Raw genomic sequence first — 19,102 nt, forward strand, 5'->3', positions numbered from 1 at the left:
ACAGGGATTGCAGCCTACGCCGTCGCCAGCGACTCACGGCAGCCCAGCTCCAGGTTGAGCTGTTGTTCAGCATCTTAGCTATAGAGGGCAGTGTCACTGGCCCTCACATGTGGAATCCGAACCGGGGCCCTCTGGCATCCCAAGCGAGCTCCCATCCATCGCGCCACTCGGCCGGCCCTGGGCATTGCATTTTAAACGATAGCATATATGATAAGATGAAGAAAATGTGCTCTTCTAGCAAGTTAATTAACCTCCCCAAGGCTCAGTTTCTCATTTACGAAATGTGGATGGCAATAGTTTCCACCGAATAGGGCTGTGGCAAGGATTAAATGAGTTAACCCACGGCATATAATACTCATTAAGTAAAAGCTTTTATTAGTAGAGATTCAGACCTGGAAAGAACCCCTAGAGAAACCTAATCCAACCCTCTCAGCTATGAACAGTGACTTTGGAGATAGTTCTAAACTTTAATCCCGTTTGGTGCTGTTCGCCACTTTAGGGCTGGTGTGTGGCTCTCGCACATTCTCTGTGGGGACGGTGCTGTTATTTTGTTTTCTGGATTTTAAAATAAGCTAAGTGTTAGTCCAGAACCAGTGTTCATTCATTCGTTTATCCAAGAACTATCTAGTGAGTGCTGACTGGGTCAGGCGCTGTTCTAGGCACTGGTAACAGGGGTTCTGCAGTCACAGGAAAGACACTCTGTTGATGCCAAGAATCAATAAAAAGGAAATAAATATGCAAACTAGATAATTTCAGATAGTGGCAAGTGCTATAAAGAAAATAAAAAAGGTGACATGAGAGAGCAATGGTGGAGGCTGGAGTTGGGAGAGGGAAGTCTCTTAACAGAGGTTGTTCATGCCAGTTCCGTGGCAGTGCAATCTCTAGGAAGATGGCGTCGGAACACTGGTTTTGGCACATGCATATATAAATATGCCTGGCTATATGTTGTAAGAAAAATTATACAAAGAGGAATCAGCATGACCCTCTAAAAATTTCACTCTTGGGCAATCTTATTAGATATAAATACTAACGATTAATGACTTTATCAGGATAGACCTTTTCTGGTCTTTGAACTTACCTCCCCGGCTAGTCTGGTGCAGATGGGTGGCTTAAGGCAAAAGGACACCAGGGTCCATGCCCTGACTTTCTTTCAGGTGAATCCATGTTATCTACCCTCTGGAGGTTGGATTTTTAGCCCTATGTGCCACGAAATTCCTGCCCCAAGAACCAGTTCAGGGGATCAAAGAGCTATTATTAATGTCTCAGTTTGGGCCAGTTGAGGGAGGGAATGGCAGTGGAGGCAGGCCACTCACCCCTCCATTCAGCCTCCCTCCTACACAATGGAGCCATTGAGCAGGCGCCACAATAGAGGGCTGAGAAGTAAAGGCTGAGGGAAAGCATACAGAGTCCCCTCGCACAGACTCGGTCATTCATCACCAGGCAAGTGCCAATATCTGGGAACAGCGATCTCAATTTCTGCAAATCCTCCAACCTGCAACAGCTGCTAGTGACTCTGGTGGGCGGCTCTGCTGCTTACTCAACTTTCCAATACCAAGGCCTGGCCCGGAGCCAAGTCGACATTACTTAGGTTAGAGACACGCTGGCTGCAGAGAGCAGCAACAATGGACTTCACAGCTTATAAAGCAGCTTACAAAGGACTCCCATGTATTTCAAAAAGCACTTCAGATAGCTGGTGAGAGAAGCTATCTGCACAAACGCATTCAAGCAGTTTATTCCTAACCCACTTAATTCAAGGTTTCTGTCGGAAGCCAACGACATAGTGGAGGAAGACGCAGAGAACCGCAAGAGGGCTGAACAGCCCAGCAGCTGGGGGAACGCAGCGAACCCCATCTCCCCTCCTCTGGAGCACTAGCTCAGCAGGATGAGCAATGACTGGCAGCAATCAGCCCTTTACCTGGATAACAAGTGTGATGACAAAATGAGAGAGTCTGTGGGATTCCTCAGCTCTTTAGTAAGCGGTCTTAACTGCTTCCGTTAGCATTGCAGCATTTACAAATGCTCCTAAATGAACACTCTGCGTGCCCTCTAGGTGCCTGCCACCACGCAACCCAAATGCACCTTCACCTGACCACACAGGTGATGCCAGCCAACTGTATATCTTGCTCTGCCTTACCACTCCGAAGTCTCCAGGGACCCAATCATCTCCTCCATGCTATTTACGCTTCACTTGCTAGGCATAACTTAGTTTCTGGAGAACAATTTTGCCAGGTAACAGGCACAGAGACCAAAAGAAGCTAAAGACTAGAAGATAACACGAAGGCTGAAAGGTTTGTGTTTGACACTTGATGCTCACGGAAGCCACCAAAGGGCATAGCAAACAGTGCGCCAAATACAGACCGTCTCCACAGAGGAAAAGAGCACAGAGGTAGGTAACAGCTTGTCATTGATTTTGTCGAGCCCATCAACTTCTCAGAAGAACTTCCTGAGTGCTTCTATTCATGGGAAATGAGCTAACGTGAAGACGTGACATGGAACTATCCCTGAACTCTTAGATGCTTCAATGCAAGGGTTCCTCCCAGGAGGCCAGATCCCTTTGGAGATCTGACTCCACTGTTTGTAGTGCTTGGTGCGGCTTTCTTGAAAAAATCTGAAGCGGCAGATTTCAAGCCAAGAAATTATTTCAAGACTAACAGAATCGAAGGAAATACACAGAGCTGTATGAAATGTGAAGTAGGATTTGGAGCTGTTCAAGTAATAGTATATTGAAAGGAAAAAGGTTACCACCCTGCCCCAGTGCACATTCCAGTGGGTAAGACCTATTCGCTAACTGGAATGAGGAGTGAGTGTGGGATCCGGCAGGCTCAGGTCTTCCGTGGGGTATGAAATGGGACACCGTGAGAGCAGGCTATTATCATGTCATTTCTCTTATTAGTGCATGAAATGCCATGTGTGGCACTGACACACGTCAGTGGGATCAGGTTCTATACTAACTATTCTGACCTTGGATCAGGTGCCTCAAACCAACTCTTCATGCCTTGGTTATTCCAGCAGCTAATGAGCAGAATGAGGACTGCATGAGAAGACCTTTAGTGAGAAAGGGGGCAAATAAAAATTGTTTATATCAACTGCAGAATTTTTGCTTGCTTACCCAGAAGGCATATCTACTGTTTCCAGTGTGACTTCCCTGGATTTTTCATGACACGCTTTAAAAGTCAGAATTGACCAAGAGGAAGGGTCCCTGTGACAGGCCTCAGAGCCAAAACTCGAGATTACAGATAAATAGCACAACGACATGAACACAGACGCATCGGCCAGAGCTCTGCTTTCTGCCCCAGTCTGCTGTCAGAAACCAGCCAAAGACTCCCTTCTGCAGAGCTGGGCACGCCAGGGCCTAGGGAGGCTCCATTTGCGCGCATGCCTGCCTTGCTTGGCATCTCTGCCTTGGCTCTTGTGACCTCGGTGCTGATGGTACCATCTGCTAAGAGGAACAGTTCCCCCAAGAGGGCTTAACTACTGGCAACTTGCGCTTAAGAAGCCCACCTCTCACTGGGTTTACAGTCTAATCTTTAAGCCTGTGCTGTACTGTAGCGCAAGCTAAACGTTTCTTGTCAAAAGTAAGCTACTTGAAGGTGTGCACTTTCCCCTTTTCCCCCCACACAGTGCCAAGAGATAACAGGTGTTAATTAATAACCACTGACTAATCAACTATGAAAAAAAAATGTGAGCACAAATACAAGCAAAACCAAGTATCCGTTACCATGTCTTCCCACCAAACTGCGGGGGAGAAAATTCCCTCCTCTCATGAAAGCAGCCTGCCTACCAGGGGCACCACGTGACAGGGCAAGATGGCCACTCTGCGTCATGTGCCTGCTTTGATAGGAAGGATTGGTCTGTCATTAGCACTTCCCAATCAGAAGCACTCAGAAATAGGTCTAAACTTGGAAAAAAAATTAAAAAATTCCCCATCCAACAATGAGGATCAAGAGTTAAAAAAAACAGCAGTTTGCTAAAGAAGAGACGAAAATACCTCAGGGCCTGAGAGGAGTTATTTCTGCATTCCCTGCACATACGACATCATTCATGAAGAAGGCAATGGTACAAATATAGCATAAATGTCGTCTGCTCTGGCTGGTAATTTAAAATGCAAATGCTAATGAGAGAACTGGTATATCAGTGGAGTTAATAACCGCATGCCTAGCACAGGGGCTGCATCCAAAACAGAGAAGAGACAGACACCATGTTCCAATTTAAAAATAAAAACACTCAAATTAACCCTAGAAAAATCAGTAGCAGATGTACAAGCTCAGGAAAAGGAGGCACACCAGGGCAGGGAAATGGGAACTTCTCTACCCGCCGCAGACTAACTAGTTAATATGAATATCCTCCTACATACATGAAGGTGAGCACGGGAGTTACTAGGGTTTATACGGGACTGTTATTGTAAAGCACAAGTATAATAAGGAAGAACTACAGGGAATCCAGAAACTTTCTCCAAAGTCCACTTAGAAGCCTATAAGCCAAACGTGCAGGGAGTCATTGTGTCCAGAAATTAAAGGCCAGTGAAGAGAGATGCAGATCTTATTAATTTTATCACAGGCAAAGAGTGGTTAAAAAAGCCCCATATTTACAAGGTCTGGATTAAGTGGGTAATTTAAATAAATGGGAAAAAGCTCTAATGATGGAAAAACACGACAGAGAATGTGGTTGTATGTCAGATGCCTTCCAAACGTGAAGAGGACTTCTGTGAATTGTTCTTGCTCCTACGGTCTGCAGTTGGCAGCCCTACATCAGAATCTGGGACCAACCCCGTGGCTCTGAGGCTGAGAGCAACTCCTTGAGCTTCCTCAGAGCCCCTCACGCATGGAGGTGTGAGGAAGCACTCGATGGCCAGTGGTCTATCCATTTCCTTGAGTGAAAAGCGTGGTGCCCTCTAGGGATGGGTGCCCATACTGGACACCTAGTGCGTTCTAATTCCCACATTAGTGCCATTCATTCGAAATTTATCTATAAGCCAGGAAGAGACTGGCAAACCAGCCCATTAGTGTGGGGAAGCCTCAGGAAAACTTGCTGAAAAGACTCCAAGGTGAGCAAAGAGCTGCGGCTTGGGGCTGAGACACTTTTTCAATGATGAGGAACTATTTTGTTAAAAAATGCAGTTATATCTGTTTGAAAAGGGGATGTGAGAGGTAGTTCCCATAGCAACTAAGATTAAGTCTTACAGGCAGTATGCACTGTTCACCCCAGGGCTGCCCATGACACGGTTTCAAAGCATTTCCCTTTAATTTCAAATTACCACACCATTTGCACTCCCTCTCCAGCACGCAGGTCCTGCCTTCTGCTGTCGGGCAGGTCACACAGACCCCACAGAGCAGAGGCAGTGGCGAGTGGCCCAGGGCTGGACGGTGCTGCTTACCGCCATTACGACTAAATGGTTGCTGGGAAATGCCAATAGGCTGACAAGATGGCATTGAAAAATCGACACTGAAATATATTTTCCTGTGAAAACCCTAAGAACAGGATTAGAACTGAAGCACCTGGGCACAACCAGAGCCAGGTGCTGGTCCTGGAAACACTCCAGGGGAACAGCCATCAGGTGGCTCCCCATCCCTTCCCCCATGCCCACCAGGCGGAGAGCAGCCTAGGTAACCTTTACCAGACTCAGAAAGAACCTTCAAGTGGGAGGGGAGGGGAAAGGGAGAAAAAGGAGCCCTTGGGGAAAACCCAGACATCTAACCCTTTGAACCACACTCTACAGGCTCGTGTTAGCTCTGCCCAGAAGAGGCCTGATCCCTACCCAGGATCGTTTCCCCTTGTCTCACATATTAAAACTCCAAAGCAGCAAGAGCAAAAAGCAACGGTGAAAGGCAGAAGTCAGAGGACCTAGGAGGTGAGGATTCTTCTCACTCACCTCTGACCTATCCATCCAGAGGCAATCAATGGGCCTATCATGTAACAGCTGAGGATAAAGCAAAATCTTTCTTTTCTTGGCACAGAAAACCCAACTGAGATGGTGAGGGCTGAACACCCCAATTAGGAGGCTGTACCATCTCCTCAGACTTTTTCCACAGAAGTTGGGGCCACCTCTAGGATTCTCTCCCCCTCAGCTGCAGGAGTAGCTAGACGGGCAGGCACAGAGCTGCATTTATGGGCCTTGCTGTCTCCCTCACTTCTAGGTCCCAGCAGCACACCAAGATACGCAGGCCGATCTAATGGAAATAATTAACCAGGAAGCAGGAGAGCAAGAATTCAAGTGTTCTAGCTCCACGGTCCATGACTGCCATTAAACTGCGCCGAACACATCTTATTTTTATTGGCCTTTACTTATTATTAGCCTTTCTCAATCAGAAAAATATTTGAAATAGTTACTGAACATTGGATCTCTGCCTCTTTTACCCTGAAATGCTCCACTATGTCCTGGAAGTCTCCTTGGATTCCCACTACCAGTTCCACTGGCACGTAGGTCTCTTACCATCCTGGTCGCTCTCCTGTGAACCTCCTGCAGTTTGCTGATGTCCTTCCTAGAAGGGTGGCCCTCGGATGGAACAGCACACTAGAGGCCTGCTCCGACCGGGGCTGAGCTAGCACTTGGCTCCACCCTCCCACATCCTGTACTTCTGGGTTATGGACCAGGACTATCACAGCCTTTCTGACAGTATCACAATATTAACTGTTAATTGTTTTGTAAATATTGGAGTTGTCTTCAGCGGTATGATATTTAAGACATCTTTCTCCTACTCTTACCCATCTTAAAAATGTATATTTTTCTTCATGCCTATGCATTCTTTACTTCAGAAGATACAACTACTTTGCTTGAAGGCTGGAACTCTATCTTATGCGTGTCTATATTCCTAGCGTAGTGTCCAGTGGAAATAAATTATTAAACAGCCATGTGACTGAATGACCCGCAGCATCATGAGGCTCATCCTGGGGATGATTCACAATCGGAAGATGGGAGATAATCAGGCTACAATCACAGCCTTGCACTTCCACCCACGTGACCAATGGGTGAGGGTACGGTGAGCTGGCAGACTGGGATCTGAGAACGAAGCCCTGGACACAGAATCGCAGGAGAGCAGAGCAGGAGGTTCCACGCCCATACAAAAGCAGGGAGGAAAATGATTGATGAGCACATCCATTCCTTTCGGGCAACTCTTCCGGGGAACTAATGACACAGGCTAAGTTGTTTTGCCTAGACGAATCGCACCCAGCCTGCCAAAAAGAAAATGTGCCAGGTCTCCTTGGATCCTCAAATGCCAGCTCCCTGAGGAAGGCTTTTCCATTCTCCAATTAATAGTTCTTTCCTCTATACTCTCATGATGTTGCATATACTTTTCATAACTCCTTTTTACTTTTCCTTGTTCAAGGTTTTCATATGGCTGTCGACAGTGGACTAAAAGCTATTCAAGAGAGCAGAAACTATCTTATTAATTTAGTATCATACATCATCTATCAAACTGCATTTCTTATAGCCGGCTTTCAAATCTTGGCCTCATTAAAAAGGGGCTTCCTAACCTGTTTATTGTGCTAAAGCCCACGAGTGATGCTCTAGCATCTCCTGACAAGTACATGATTTGTATAATTCATAAAATGATATCTTTAACAGTGAAGCACTAGAGCAGCCCCAAGAAAGTCTCATGTCAAGCTGCCCACTTCCAAGTAATGGGACCCAACCGAAAGCAGGTAGGCGGTGGAGGCAAACTCCAACTGGGAAGTCCCAAGAGAAAGAATATCCCACTTTACAAATATCCATTAAGTTGCAATTCAATTAAAGCATCGGAAAGGAATTCATAAGTATCAGCAGACCCTGTAATTGCTTAATTAAAGATAGAAGCCCAGCAAACACCAGCACAATAACAGCCTGATTCATTAGCACCTCTGTGATAGCAGAATGGGATTTCTCTCGGAAACATACACTGGCTTTAATTGTGTAATTTGGTTAGGCTCTGGCAATCAGTGGGGCCATTCCCGGGGCCAGGGGACTGTCCCTGTTCACCTTCCCTCTTCTCTCTCAATACAAGTTTTTGGTCTACTGAAATAAGCAGCTGATATTCCTAGTAGGATTGGCTGGAGAAGACGCATTCAAGAGGAAGAGGGGAATGAGGTGCTTTATTCAAAGGCATTCAGGGTTGAAGGACGCACAGCCAAACCTTGATTTAGTTCACCATCACATACCCACCACTACCGTTTATCACATCCCAGACACCTAGAACCTTCTCTCACTGCCTCCCTTGTCATAATGCAGCTCCAGAGAGAGAGAGAGAGGAGTATTGGAAAATGCCAAAGGGCAGGCCAAGGGAAGCCTCATTTGAAGCCTTGTTTCATATAACTAGATAACTGGTTAACTATAAGTCACCTGCTGTGATGCACATGGGAACCCCTTAGGTTGTCTGTACCATGAGTTCCCCCTAAGGTGACTGACATCCACTGCCCCCATCACAAGCCTGCCTCGGCCCCTAACTCCTCATACATGTTGCTGTCCCGCCTTTATAACATGGAAGTGCAAATGGGGTGGGCCCACTCAGTGAGTTAGCAGAAGGCTCCAAATATCTGCTACAGAACTCCTTAGATTACTTTGCATTAAATCCTCAGATTATTCTCTTCCATTTCAGGCATCTGGTTTACAGGCACTAACGTGGTACCTGCTCTACTTAGCGAACAGGACAAGCCCCTGAACTGTGCCCTCAGCAGGACCCGGATACCCCAGCGCTAACAAAGTAATTCAAAACAAGGAAATGGAATATAACGGTCATGGCAGCAAGACACACTCCATGTCGCTGGGGCCTTTAAATAAAATGGGAATCAAGGGCCAAGTGACTTGCCAATATGTGCCTCAGTGTCCCTGTAGACAACAAACTAAGTAAAATGTGGCATAAGACAAGTGAAAGTAAACTAAAGATAAAGACGGCCAGTAAACCGTTTTTGCTCCAATGGAAGGAAATGTATGGGCCTCTCTTAATGCTAGATGAGGAAAAAGGATGCTCTTAAACAAACGCAGGCTGCCCGGGGGTCTTGGTGTCCCGTTAAGGCAGGACAATAGCTGAATGACTGCCTGCAAGGCTGCATGGAGTATGCATAGGAGGCGGCCACGCGGCAAGCAGAGGGACCTTGAACAGTCCAGTTCTGACGGTGTAAGGTCACCTGCTCACCGACCAAACCTAAGCCAGGTGCTCAAAGGACTGAAGGGCAAGAGCCTTCCGGAGGCTCTGACCTGTTAGCTGCAGCTGACGGTGCCCAGCCCCACCTGCTATCCCATCTGACCAAGCAATCACTCCACATACAGGGGTGCAGGAACCGTGACAGAGAGGCCAGCTGGCTTGGGCCAAATGCCACTCCCTATCAAGCTGTGGGGCCGTCTGCCCCAAAAGGCCACATGAAAATGGAAAGAGTCCACCCCACCTTGAAGTCCAGAGGGCTCTCCAAAAGGCTGGGATTAATGAGAGCAGCACATATGGGGCTGTTGAACAATTATCTTGACTTTCCCCTTGAGACTCACAGCCCCAACTCCCTCCTGGCTGCAGACATCATTTCCAGCAGAATGCCGTTTCTTCATGGTGTGGCGAGCGTCCCTCAGAGAGCTGCAAAGCCGTGCCACGAGGATCATGGTCCAGGTGAACGAGCTCACACAGGAAACACCAAGCCCGGGTCTCACTGACTTGCGGCTTTGTAGGTGGTCTCAAGAGGACCAGGGGGACCTTTCCTCGCTGAGGATACGCCTTCCACCCAGGTCCTCCGTCCATCTCATTCATTCCATCCCATCAAGGTCGCGACTCCATTAATCCTTTCCACACGTCCTTTCTTAGTTCCTTCTCCTCAGAAAGCAGACCGGTAACTCTCATGTTCCCTGTGATATTTTCTCACTCCATCTTTTTTATATTCTCATTTGCCAAGATTTTGTTGAGTTTTACATTCTGTAATTGGTATTATGAAAACAATAGGTATATCGAATAGCTTTCCCAACTACGCACGCCTCATTCTGCTCCAATCTTGAATAAGAATTATGGTTACAAAAGTACTCAAAGGCTGACACCCTTAAAATGTTACCTTGACCCTTTAGCTTTCACTTTTCTGCTCTCCTTTTCCATCCTCTGTTAGATTTTTCTCAAGAGCAGTCTATTTTTAATTCTGTTCCTTATTTCCCACATTTATTCCCCAATCGCCTATAATCCGCTTTTGGCTGAATCAACTCTGATGAAACTGCACTAGCACAGGTCATCTGTGACTTGCTAATTGATAAAAAAGAAAATCACTTCATCTTTTAGGTAACATCCCACACGGCTACCTCCTTGGCTTCCAGAAGACTACTCTCTTGGGGTTCTCCCTCCAATCCTCTGCGCGTGTTCCCTCCGCCCACGTATGCATGCTTAGCCTGCCCCTCGCAGGCGGGAGCTTCCCAGGGTGGGCATCAGTCCTAATGCTGTCCTCTAGGCATTGGGGCTATTTCAACTATTGCCTGTATGCTGATGGCTCCTCCATCGGAAGAACTGCCCAGGCCGTTCTGCAGACCTGAACACCCCCATGGATGCCACAAATATGCCGTCTAAAATCAAGTCGATGATCTGTTCCTAAAACCTGTTCTTACTTGTGTAGTACCCTCGGACATCACCATCTGCCCAATCACTCAAGCCTTGAGTGATTTACTTTCTCTCCTACACTCAACATCATCTACCATCCCTGACCCCCAAAATCCAGCCATTCCCTGAATTATCAAGTCTTTCTCCCAAATACTTTCCAAATCTCTTCTCTTGTCCACTGCCAGATTCCAGGCTGCTAGTCCTCTTGCCTCTTAGCTGCTTTCCCAACCCCCAGCTTCAATCAGTCCAATGTATCCACCAAGTAAACTTTCTTAACCCAAGGAAGACGAGCTCCTGTCTGCGTTTCCAGCTTCTCCCCAAACCCCTCTCCTCGCCCTTTATGCTCCACCAATACCAAAGGGTTCGTGGTTGCCTGGGCACATCAGGATACATCCTATCTCTGCACCTCTGGACCCGCTGTTACCTCTACCTAGAACGCTCCTCCTCTCCCCTGCCTGCCCTCGTCACTGCAAACTCAGTATTTGTCCTTCTAAACACAGCTCAGATGTCAGCTCCTCAGGGAGGCATTCCCTGGTCCCCAGCTAAATGACAAATCATTCCCTCCTCCGTGCTACTTCTGTGCCTTATAAATACTTCTATTATCTCACCTAGGGCCCAACACTGCAATCCGTTTAAGCATCTGTCTTCCCTCTAGAGCAGCGGTTCTCAACCTGTGGGTTGCGACCCCTTTGGGGGTCGAACGACCCTTTCACAGGGGTCGCCTAAGCCCATCGGAAAACAAAAAAATATTTACATTATGATTCAGAGCTGTAGCAAAATTACAGTTACAGAGTAGCAACGAAAAAAATTTTATGGTTGGGGGTCACCACAACATGAGGACCTGTATTAAGGGGTCGTGGCATTAGGAAGATTGAGAACCGCTACTCTAGAGCTTCCTGAGACTTGGGACCCAGTCTTACCCGGCTGATGCACAGGTCTATGCTCCAACGTCTCAAAGGGAAAAGCCAGTGAGCTTTCAGTCAAGAGGAGATGAGAACTGCGCCTTTTCACAATTTATTTCCATCAGTGGAAAACTATGGTTCTATCATGGAGACTGTGACCTATGTATGCACACACTGCACACCTCCAGCCATTCCATACAAGAGTTAAGGAAAGCTCTAGTTATGAATTCACTAAGTCTTTGTGAGGCAGAGGGGAAGGAAATACGTGTACTGATGATCAGCATTATGGCAGGCTTGTCTAAACCCTTTTATCATCCTATTAAACTCTCACAACAACCCTGAGAGGCACGATACTCTCGCTCATTAACCGATCTCTATAAACTGAGGCATGAAGAGGGTAAATATTCTATGTCACGTGCCTGTACAGAGTAGAGCCACGATTCAAACCTCTCTTACAACTTTTTAGTGCCCTGTCTCCTTGCCAGGTTTCTAAAGAAACCGGAAGATGCATCATATAACCGTATACAGTATGGCAGGAGAAAAATGGGAAAGCTTATATTTTTATCATGTGTTTGCTTCTGGAATCTATCTTTCAGAATGTAAGTTAACTCCGGCACTGCCTTTTGAATTGCTAAGCTCAGAATAATGCTGAGCATACAGAGGAACGGCTGACGCAGAGTTGAGTGATCAGACCGCTTGTGTTTAGGCTTCTGCAGGAAAACTCCAGCCATGACAGGTCTAACGCGCAAGCAGGCTCCATTCAGGCAGTTTTGAGTTTAGAAGGCAGAACGACTGTGTTTTCTCTCCCCTACAGATCTGTGGCCAAGTTTCCCGGAAAAAAGAATAATACTGTTTCTCCTCCACACCTCGGGGATAAATGCTGCCAAAAGGATACCTTTGTTTTGCAGGTTTAGAGCAAAGAATGAAATGAATATCCACCTCACACTCTGTAACAACAAGAATTCGCTGCTAAGAAATTTCTCTGCCGTGGAAATCTTCAGAAAAGCAAACCAATGGCTGCCTGAAAGGACGCCCCCAACACACTGGTATGCTGCCCCTCCGTGTTCTACAACTCATGTCGCAGACATCCAAGGCCAGCCCTCCACAAGGTGTGGATTCACTGAGGCCCTACTGTTCTGTAGCTGCCTGAGCTTCGTGTCAGGCTTCTATCAGTCCCTTCAGAAAGCCTGCAGAGCTGTGTATGGTCATTAACATCCTATGGGTGTCCAAGAGAGCTGCAACCAGAAGTGACAGCCCAGCAGCAAAGGGGGCTGCACAGTCACATGCTCAGTGAGTGATTTATCTCACATAACAACCCACTGAGTTGGGGCCTGAGGGAGGCCCTCATCCAGAGAACAAACTCTCAGTGCCTTCTGGGAGAAGGAGGCAGAGGCAATCTGGCAGGGACAACACACATGGCTCCTGTTTGTCCTCCCCCACAGCAAATTCTATTCAAGAATCCAAGAGCTAAGTGCTGAGGCAACAGGACAGCCTCAGAAGAAGCCGTGTGCATTGGGAGGGAGGGCACAGCGAGTGTGTCCTTTTGTGAGTGAGTGAATATTCTGTGTGAACAGGGGAGGGTGTTGACGTAAAATGATGCTTTCTCTCAAAGACTACCATTTCTGCGAAGTCCTGACTGGAAATAAATAACTACTATTTGCCGGTGGGGAAGAAATGAAGCAATTTGCTCCTCGAATGCATAAATAAAAACTGTTCAAAGAGCACAGTTCATACATAGTCTTGCTGGCTTGGGAAATCTTAAGCTGTTAGAAAGGACAGGATAAGAAAGATGTACATTCCGTCAGCGAAGAAAGGCAGGCTTGCCCTAGCATGCCAACTTGAGCGCAACGGAGAAAGACTAAAGATGCCAGAGCCTGGGGAGGTAATGTCACGTCTGGGGGTCCATCAAGGATTTGGATCCTAATGACATTTGAAAGGAATACAACAGAGACAAACGGCACCACCTGGGAACTATGAGGACAAGGTGGCTCAGCCCGGCTCCGGCCTGCCCATGACCAACCCAGCAGGGTGGTCTGTCCCCAACAGGAGACGCCAACTATGAGAATTCCATCGTTAACATTTTTCTATGTCTGGAATTCCTTTCCCTCGGGCTGTGTGAGAATCCGTGCTATCTTTTAAGCGAGTCTACTCCTATGTCCTGTGATGGGAGGCCGTGAGGAGCGGGAAGAGGGCCCAGTGTTGGGTGTAGTGACACAGGGACAAGATAGAGCAAGTCTGTGTTCGAATCTCATTAGAGATGAAAGCACCGAGGTGGGCACCAGGTCCTGGCGCCAGGTCCGATCTAAAACGCAGGGGAAGGGCATATGGCCTCCAGGGATGACTTCTGAGAGCCGAGAAGAAATTTCAGAGTCACATATAACACGTAAGACTTACCTGCGAGCAGGAAGGTGATAAGGCAAGTTTCCTTTGGCAAATAGAGCTTGAGACGAGAGCCGCTGAAGACGTATTCCACAACAGCTTCAGAACGACCGGCCCGCTGGAGGAAGGGCAGGAACTGCTTTGCTTTTTGGGTGTCCTAGTGCAGAAAAGAAGAAGAGAGTCCTTAGAAAAGTAACAGGGGCCAGGTAAATGGTCCTTTCTTTTCAGGACAGTCTAGCAGACCACAGGAAGCTAGGTGAGTAACCTATAAAATTAGACATTTCTAAAATCATGACATAGACAAGATATCCATATGACTTGCACAGAAGACATATAATTAACCAAAAGTTTTCAAACATTCTCAATGACTCTCTGCCTCCCAATCAGTGGACATACAATTTAAGAAGGTGCTTTGAAACGAGAATTTCACTCCTTTACTGGGACGGGAAAAAGAGCTCCCCATCCTTCTATGTGAAATTGAGAGAAGACCAATACTAACCTTCTATGGAGGTTAATTTACCCTTTAACTTTCATTAAAAAAAAAAAATGACGCCCAGGCGAGGTGACACAGCCCCTAAAACCCTTCCCCAGGAAGCTCAAAGTAGGCCATCTTCCATCTCCAGCAGGTTGCGTAGATTCAGAGCACGCTGCTTCTTCATGACGAGAAGAAGGCAGCTTGCTTTGGGCACCAGTATGGACAGCCCTGCTCTACAAGCTTTTCAGGGATGAGCTGGGACCTGGGCACGCTGCTCCTGTTCCTAGTCTGGGAAAACGGGAACAGCAGGATGTGCTCCATGGGGGCCAATCCCACATCATGTCAGCATGAATAATTACAGAAGCACTAAAAACATACGAAACCACATAGCACTTTTTAGACTTTTTCACGCAACCACACAAAGTACATGCATTCTACCCTTGTGAGTTACCAGACCGTGGACATTTTGAACCTCAGGGCTCTAAGCCACAGAGGAGCTAAGAGCCTTCACATTCTTTCAGTCTTTCAAGCTACTTAAACAGATGACAGAGTATGCAAGCATCAAAATATCACATTGCACGTGTTTGGGGCACAGTCACTGGATGCCAGAATTGCCGAGGTTTTCAGCCCAGTCAGCAGACCTGTAAACTCCCCCTGAGGATAGCAAGCTCTGCACACCTTCCTGACGTCCGTGACACCAGCAGTCTGCACTCCGCCAGGCTCTTCCTTGCTGACTCTGCTCCAAGCAACAGGGCTATTGTATCTAAATTAATGCACATTAGATAATGAAAACTTAGCAAGCTCCAAGTGTTTGCGAATTTTCACAGCCACCAAAGGGGCTCCATTCATTCGGGAGCAGTGAGGTAGGCTGGGATAAAAACAATATTTATAGTAATGAGATTCATCCTTCCCTTCAAACAGATTCCCAGAGGAAAGGAGAGACAGTTGTCCATTCCTCGTGTCTCCAATGGCACGTTGGTAAAAGCTAACGGCACAGTGAGCTTCTCTGTCCAATGAACACTTAGGCAACATGTACTCCACTACACACATACAGTGGGAAAGGCCTTTCTGGCGACTGGCTGAAGTCCAGAACAGTCAAGCAAGACAAATGCTCCATGGGAAAGAAAGCGCTACCTGATTAAAATCCTTTTGCCATACTAGTCTAAATCTGGGACGTTATTCATGAGCTGAGCCAGTAAGTCAACAACAATTATCCAATTGATCATTGCAAATCATGAGGCAACTTAATGTCTCTGAGCAGAAGGCCTTTTCCCCTAAGACTGCAGTAATCTATACTTTTCACTAACAGACTTGTGCTCATCACTGTCTTTTGGATGTACTCATCTGGGAGAAAGGATGCTTATAGGAATAACCACAGCACACACACAGGTATGCTGTTAATGTTAATAATGAAGAGGAATTTGTAGCAGACTGGTCCTACTTTGCTAAACAATCACCTACTTTATCAACAGAGTTACAGTTGAGCCTTGACCAACATGGCTTTGAACTGCATGGGTCCACTTATGTGTGGATTTTTGTCAATAAATAAGTACAGTATTAAAAATATATGTTCTCTCCCTTATGATTTTTCTTAATAACATCTTTTTCTTTAGCCTACTTTATTGTAAGAATACAGTATTTATACATATATAAAATTTGTGTTAACCAATTGTTTATGTTGTCAGTAAGTATTCTGGTCAACAGTAGGCTATTGGGGAGTCAAAAGTTTTACATGGGTTTTCGACTGCGCAGGGGGTCAGCACCCAAGCCCCACATAGTTCAAGGGTCAACTGTACTTGCTCAGGCTGAGATCAAGGAGAAGCAAATGTAATAATAATTAAAAAGCCATGGAATAATAACACACACACACACTCAATCAACTGATGTTCCTGACTCCTCCTGAGTCTCAACCTACAACTTAATAGTCCTGCTCCAGAAATAACAGAGGGGAAGACAGCAAGGAGGATGTGACATGCCATTGACTATGACAAAGATTAAAAGTGAAAGCCAACTATGACAACTGAAGGCATGACAGCGAATTTTAAAGGCCTACTAGAACTGGCCATTTTTATTTCCAGAGGCAAAATGGCGAGACAGCACCTGGAGCGCCCGCTCCTCTTGAAGTGCGTGTTCCACGGCTTGAAGAAGGTGATATGCCTACCGACCATCCATTAAGGGAAGAGACGGAAATTTCACCTAAGTTGATAGGCTTTTAGGAATAAAAAACTCTTATAAAGTCAATCAAATTGAATGTAATCACCAAAAGATGTCAGCTCTTTCAAATCTCAGCCACAGGCAGACAATGGTGTCTGTCTTTCCTTGTCATCTCCAGTGCTTCCTTGACATGTTCCAAAAACTCTTGAAACCTTTAATATTTGTTTCAGTCGCTCAAATGAAAAGACTGGGAAAGCCAACAGGCAAATTCCTTCAGGTGAAGTAGTCTTGCATCCTTCCTCGCTAATTTGGCTATGGAAGTGATTCATCTTAGGAGTTTTGATTGCACTACTATAAAATTGACTAAATGTGGTTAAACGATTTGCCTTCCAAGGAGCTGGTACAAGTATAGCAATGAGCTCCGTCCTCTTATGCTCATTCCTGTGGTTATAGCAAGAGGTAAACAAGAGAAAACCTGGTGATGAGAAGCAGTATGAAACAGACCAGTCGAGGCCCTACTGGGGAGTTGAGATGCCAGGTGGATCTTAAGGACGGGAAGCCATAAAGTTCCTATGATGCCATTAACATGACATTTTAAATTCTCTTCCAATAATTCTGATGGAGGACCTACTGAGACTGAGTGCAATGAACGATTTCTTTGTCACTTTAGAACTCCAAAAAATATTTTTAAAAATAAAATTAAAGGCCTTGGATTTAAAGCGATAATGCTGAGGCGCAACGACAACTCTCATTTCAGGGTAAGACGATCAAACATCAAATATTTTGGCTTCCAAGTCTAGTTGCCGAGACTCTCAGCCCTAGGTTTTCTATGCTGTGGCTTATTTACAAATGGCCTGGGAATCTATCTGCCCTAGTTGTCACTACATCAGCTCAAGGTTTTGAGAATCCAAGTAGATAAATTAGTCATAGTTTTTTTTGTTTTTTATACCAATACTTCCCTCCACTGGTGTAAATAATTAAGAAGCCACTGTACTTCTGAGCAGATAAGTCTTTTTTGTTGCACTGGTAGTTTTCACATTACCTGTGCTGCAAAACAAACCATACGGAAGTGTTTTCCTGTACTCCTTGCAAAGCTAATTTAAGGATACATTAGCTACATTTAACCTGCTATTGTGGATGGCATCTCTTTAAGGAATGTTTCTGCCTCCTCAATGCACCTTGAAATTGAGAAAGTAATGATGCAACAAATGTGCCTGGGGTGACTTCATTTGAAAGGATGTTAATATCTATACCTCAAACTTATAGGAGCGGGGTTTTGAATGACTGAAGACTGGCAGGATGGTCCTTCAAGAGAGAAGAAGGTTATAGAGACTTGAATTATGCACTCCTACTCTGCCCTCCCTTCCAGCGTGGCGGGCCACACCTCTTCCAAATGTGGGTACATGTATCAATGCCTGTCAGAGATGCCCTTTCAGTAGTTAGATTGCAACTTAGCGCTACAGAGTATCTTGCTTTGTAAGCAAATACATGTTTACGATAATTTAGTGCCATGAATTACCAAACTTGGGAGCGTGGGAAAGGTGGGGGTGGGGGATAGGGAACAGGGGAAGAAGGGTCCTCACAGGGCAGGCACAGGACAGGGACCCACAGAACCCGCAGACATCTGCACCGCGGAAGAGCAGAACCTCCGTAAATCAAAGTTCCGTGAATTCTGGAGCACAGTTTTAGGTGGTCAGTTTGCACGAGGTGTTAGCAAAGTGAATTCTATGATTTTTCCCACTGAAAATAGCCATTGTGGTAGGCGGGAACATAGTAAAGACTGGTGAGAAGGGAACATCACCACACAGAAAAGCACTGGGATATGGGAAGCAAAGTAAATCTATTAGTTAACAATTAACCACTCAGGATTATCATGTGCAAGTCTCAGATGGGAATTGTTAATAATGAAGCTAACTAATTAGTTCTCATCATCACAATCACTCTTTGATTAACATCAGAGGAAAAAGAACTAAAAACAAATACATGGAGAGCTTATGGTGGTTCCATGGGAATACGCCACTGCACTTGAGAAGCTGCCCTGGAAGGGGGCCCATCAACCCCGATGAAGCGTCCTAGAGGTACCGCCATGGCCTGGACCACCCCATCCAGCAAACCAGGGAGGTTTCCCCGCTTCGGGAGCTGACTAGCCTGTCTCCACAGGGCTGGCCTGAGGCTGAAGGACTCCAGAGCACAATGCTGTTTAGGTCCTATAACTCTTAGTACTGAAGGAGCAAAATGTGTGTGCACAAGAGTCCAGATACAGAGAAAACAAAGCGAGTGGTGATCAGAACTAATAGCTGAGAACACTGAAGCGAACACACTCGCTCACTTTAGGGTGCACTGTGATAACTCATCGCTATAGTTTCCTATCTGTGCAGGGCTCTTCCGACCAGGAGAATTATTTCTGCAACTATGTGGAAGACGAATCAGATGTACATCCCCTGCCGAAAGGCACAGCTATCATCCATCACACCACACTCTTCCTCCTTTCCCAGCACAGGCACTGCGGCCGGTAACGTTTTAATTCACAAAATGAGGTTATGATTCTCGATGAGGAATCAGCTGTACAGCAAGATAATCTCTGGATATAAATGGGGCCCGGGGGGAGACACTTGGGAATCCTCTGCAGCTCCAACAAAAATAAACAAAGCAATAAACCA

General features: G+C 46.1%; 1 protein-coding gene across 1 annotated transcript in view; it reads right to left on the reverse strand.

Moving 5' to 3' along the window:
* Positions 1–19,102, reverse strand: part of SND1 (staphylococcal nuclease and tudor domain containing 1) — a 442,168-nt gene that overhangs the window by 142,961 nt on the left and 280,105 nt on the right. The window contains exon 15 of the mRNA XM_019646123.1: positions 13,829–13,970. Within this exon, the coding sequence (XP_019501668.1) occupies positions 13,829–13,970 (142 nt within the window). The remainder of the gene's footprint in view (positions 1–13,828; positions 13,971–19,102) is intronic.

The sequence above is a fragment of the Hipposideros armiger genome, unplaced genomic scaffold (genome assembly GCF_001890085.2).
Source record: "Hipposideros armiger isolate ML-2016 unplaced genomic scaffold, ASM189008v1 scaffold_97, whole genome shotgun sequence".
NCBI classification, from domain to species: Eukaryota; Metazoa; Chordata; class Mammalia; order Chiroptera; family Hipposideridae; genus Hipposideros; species Hipposideros armiger.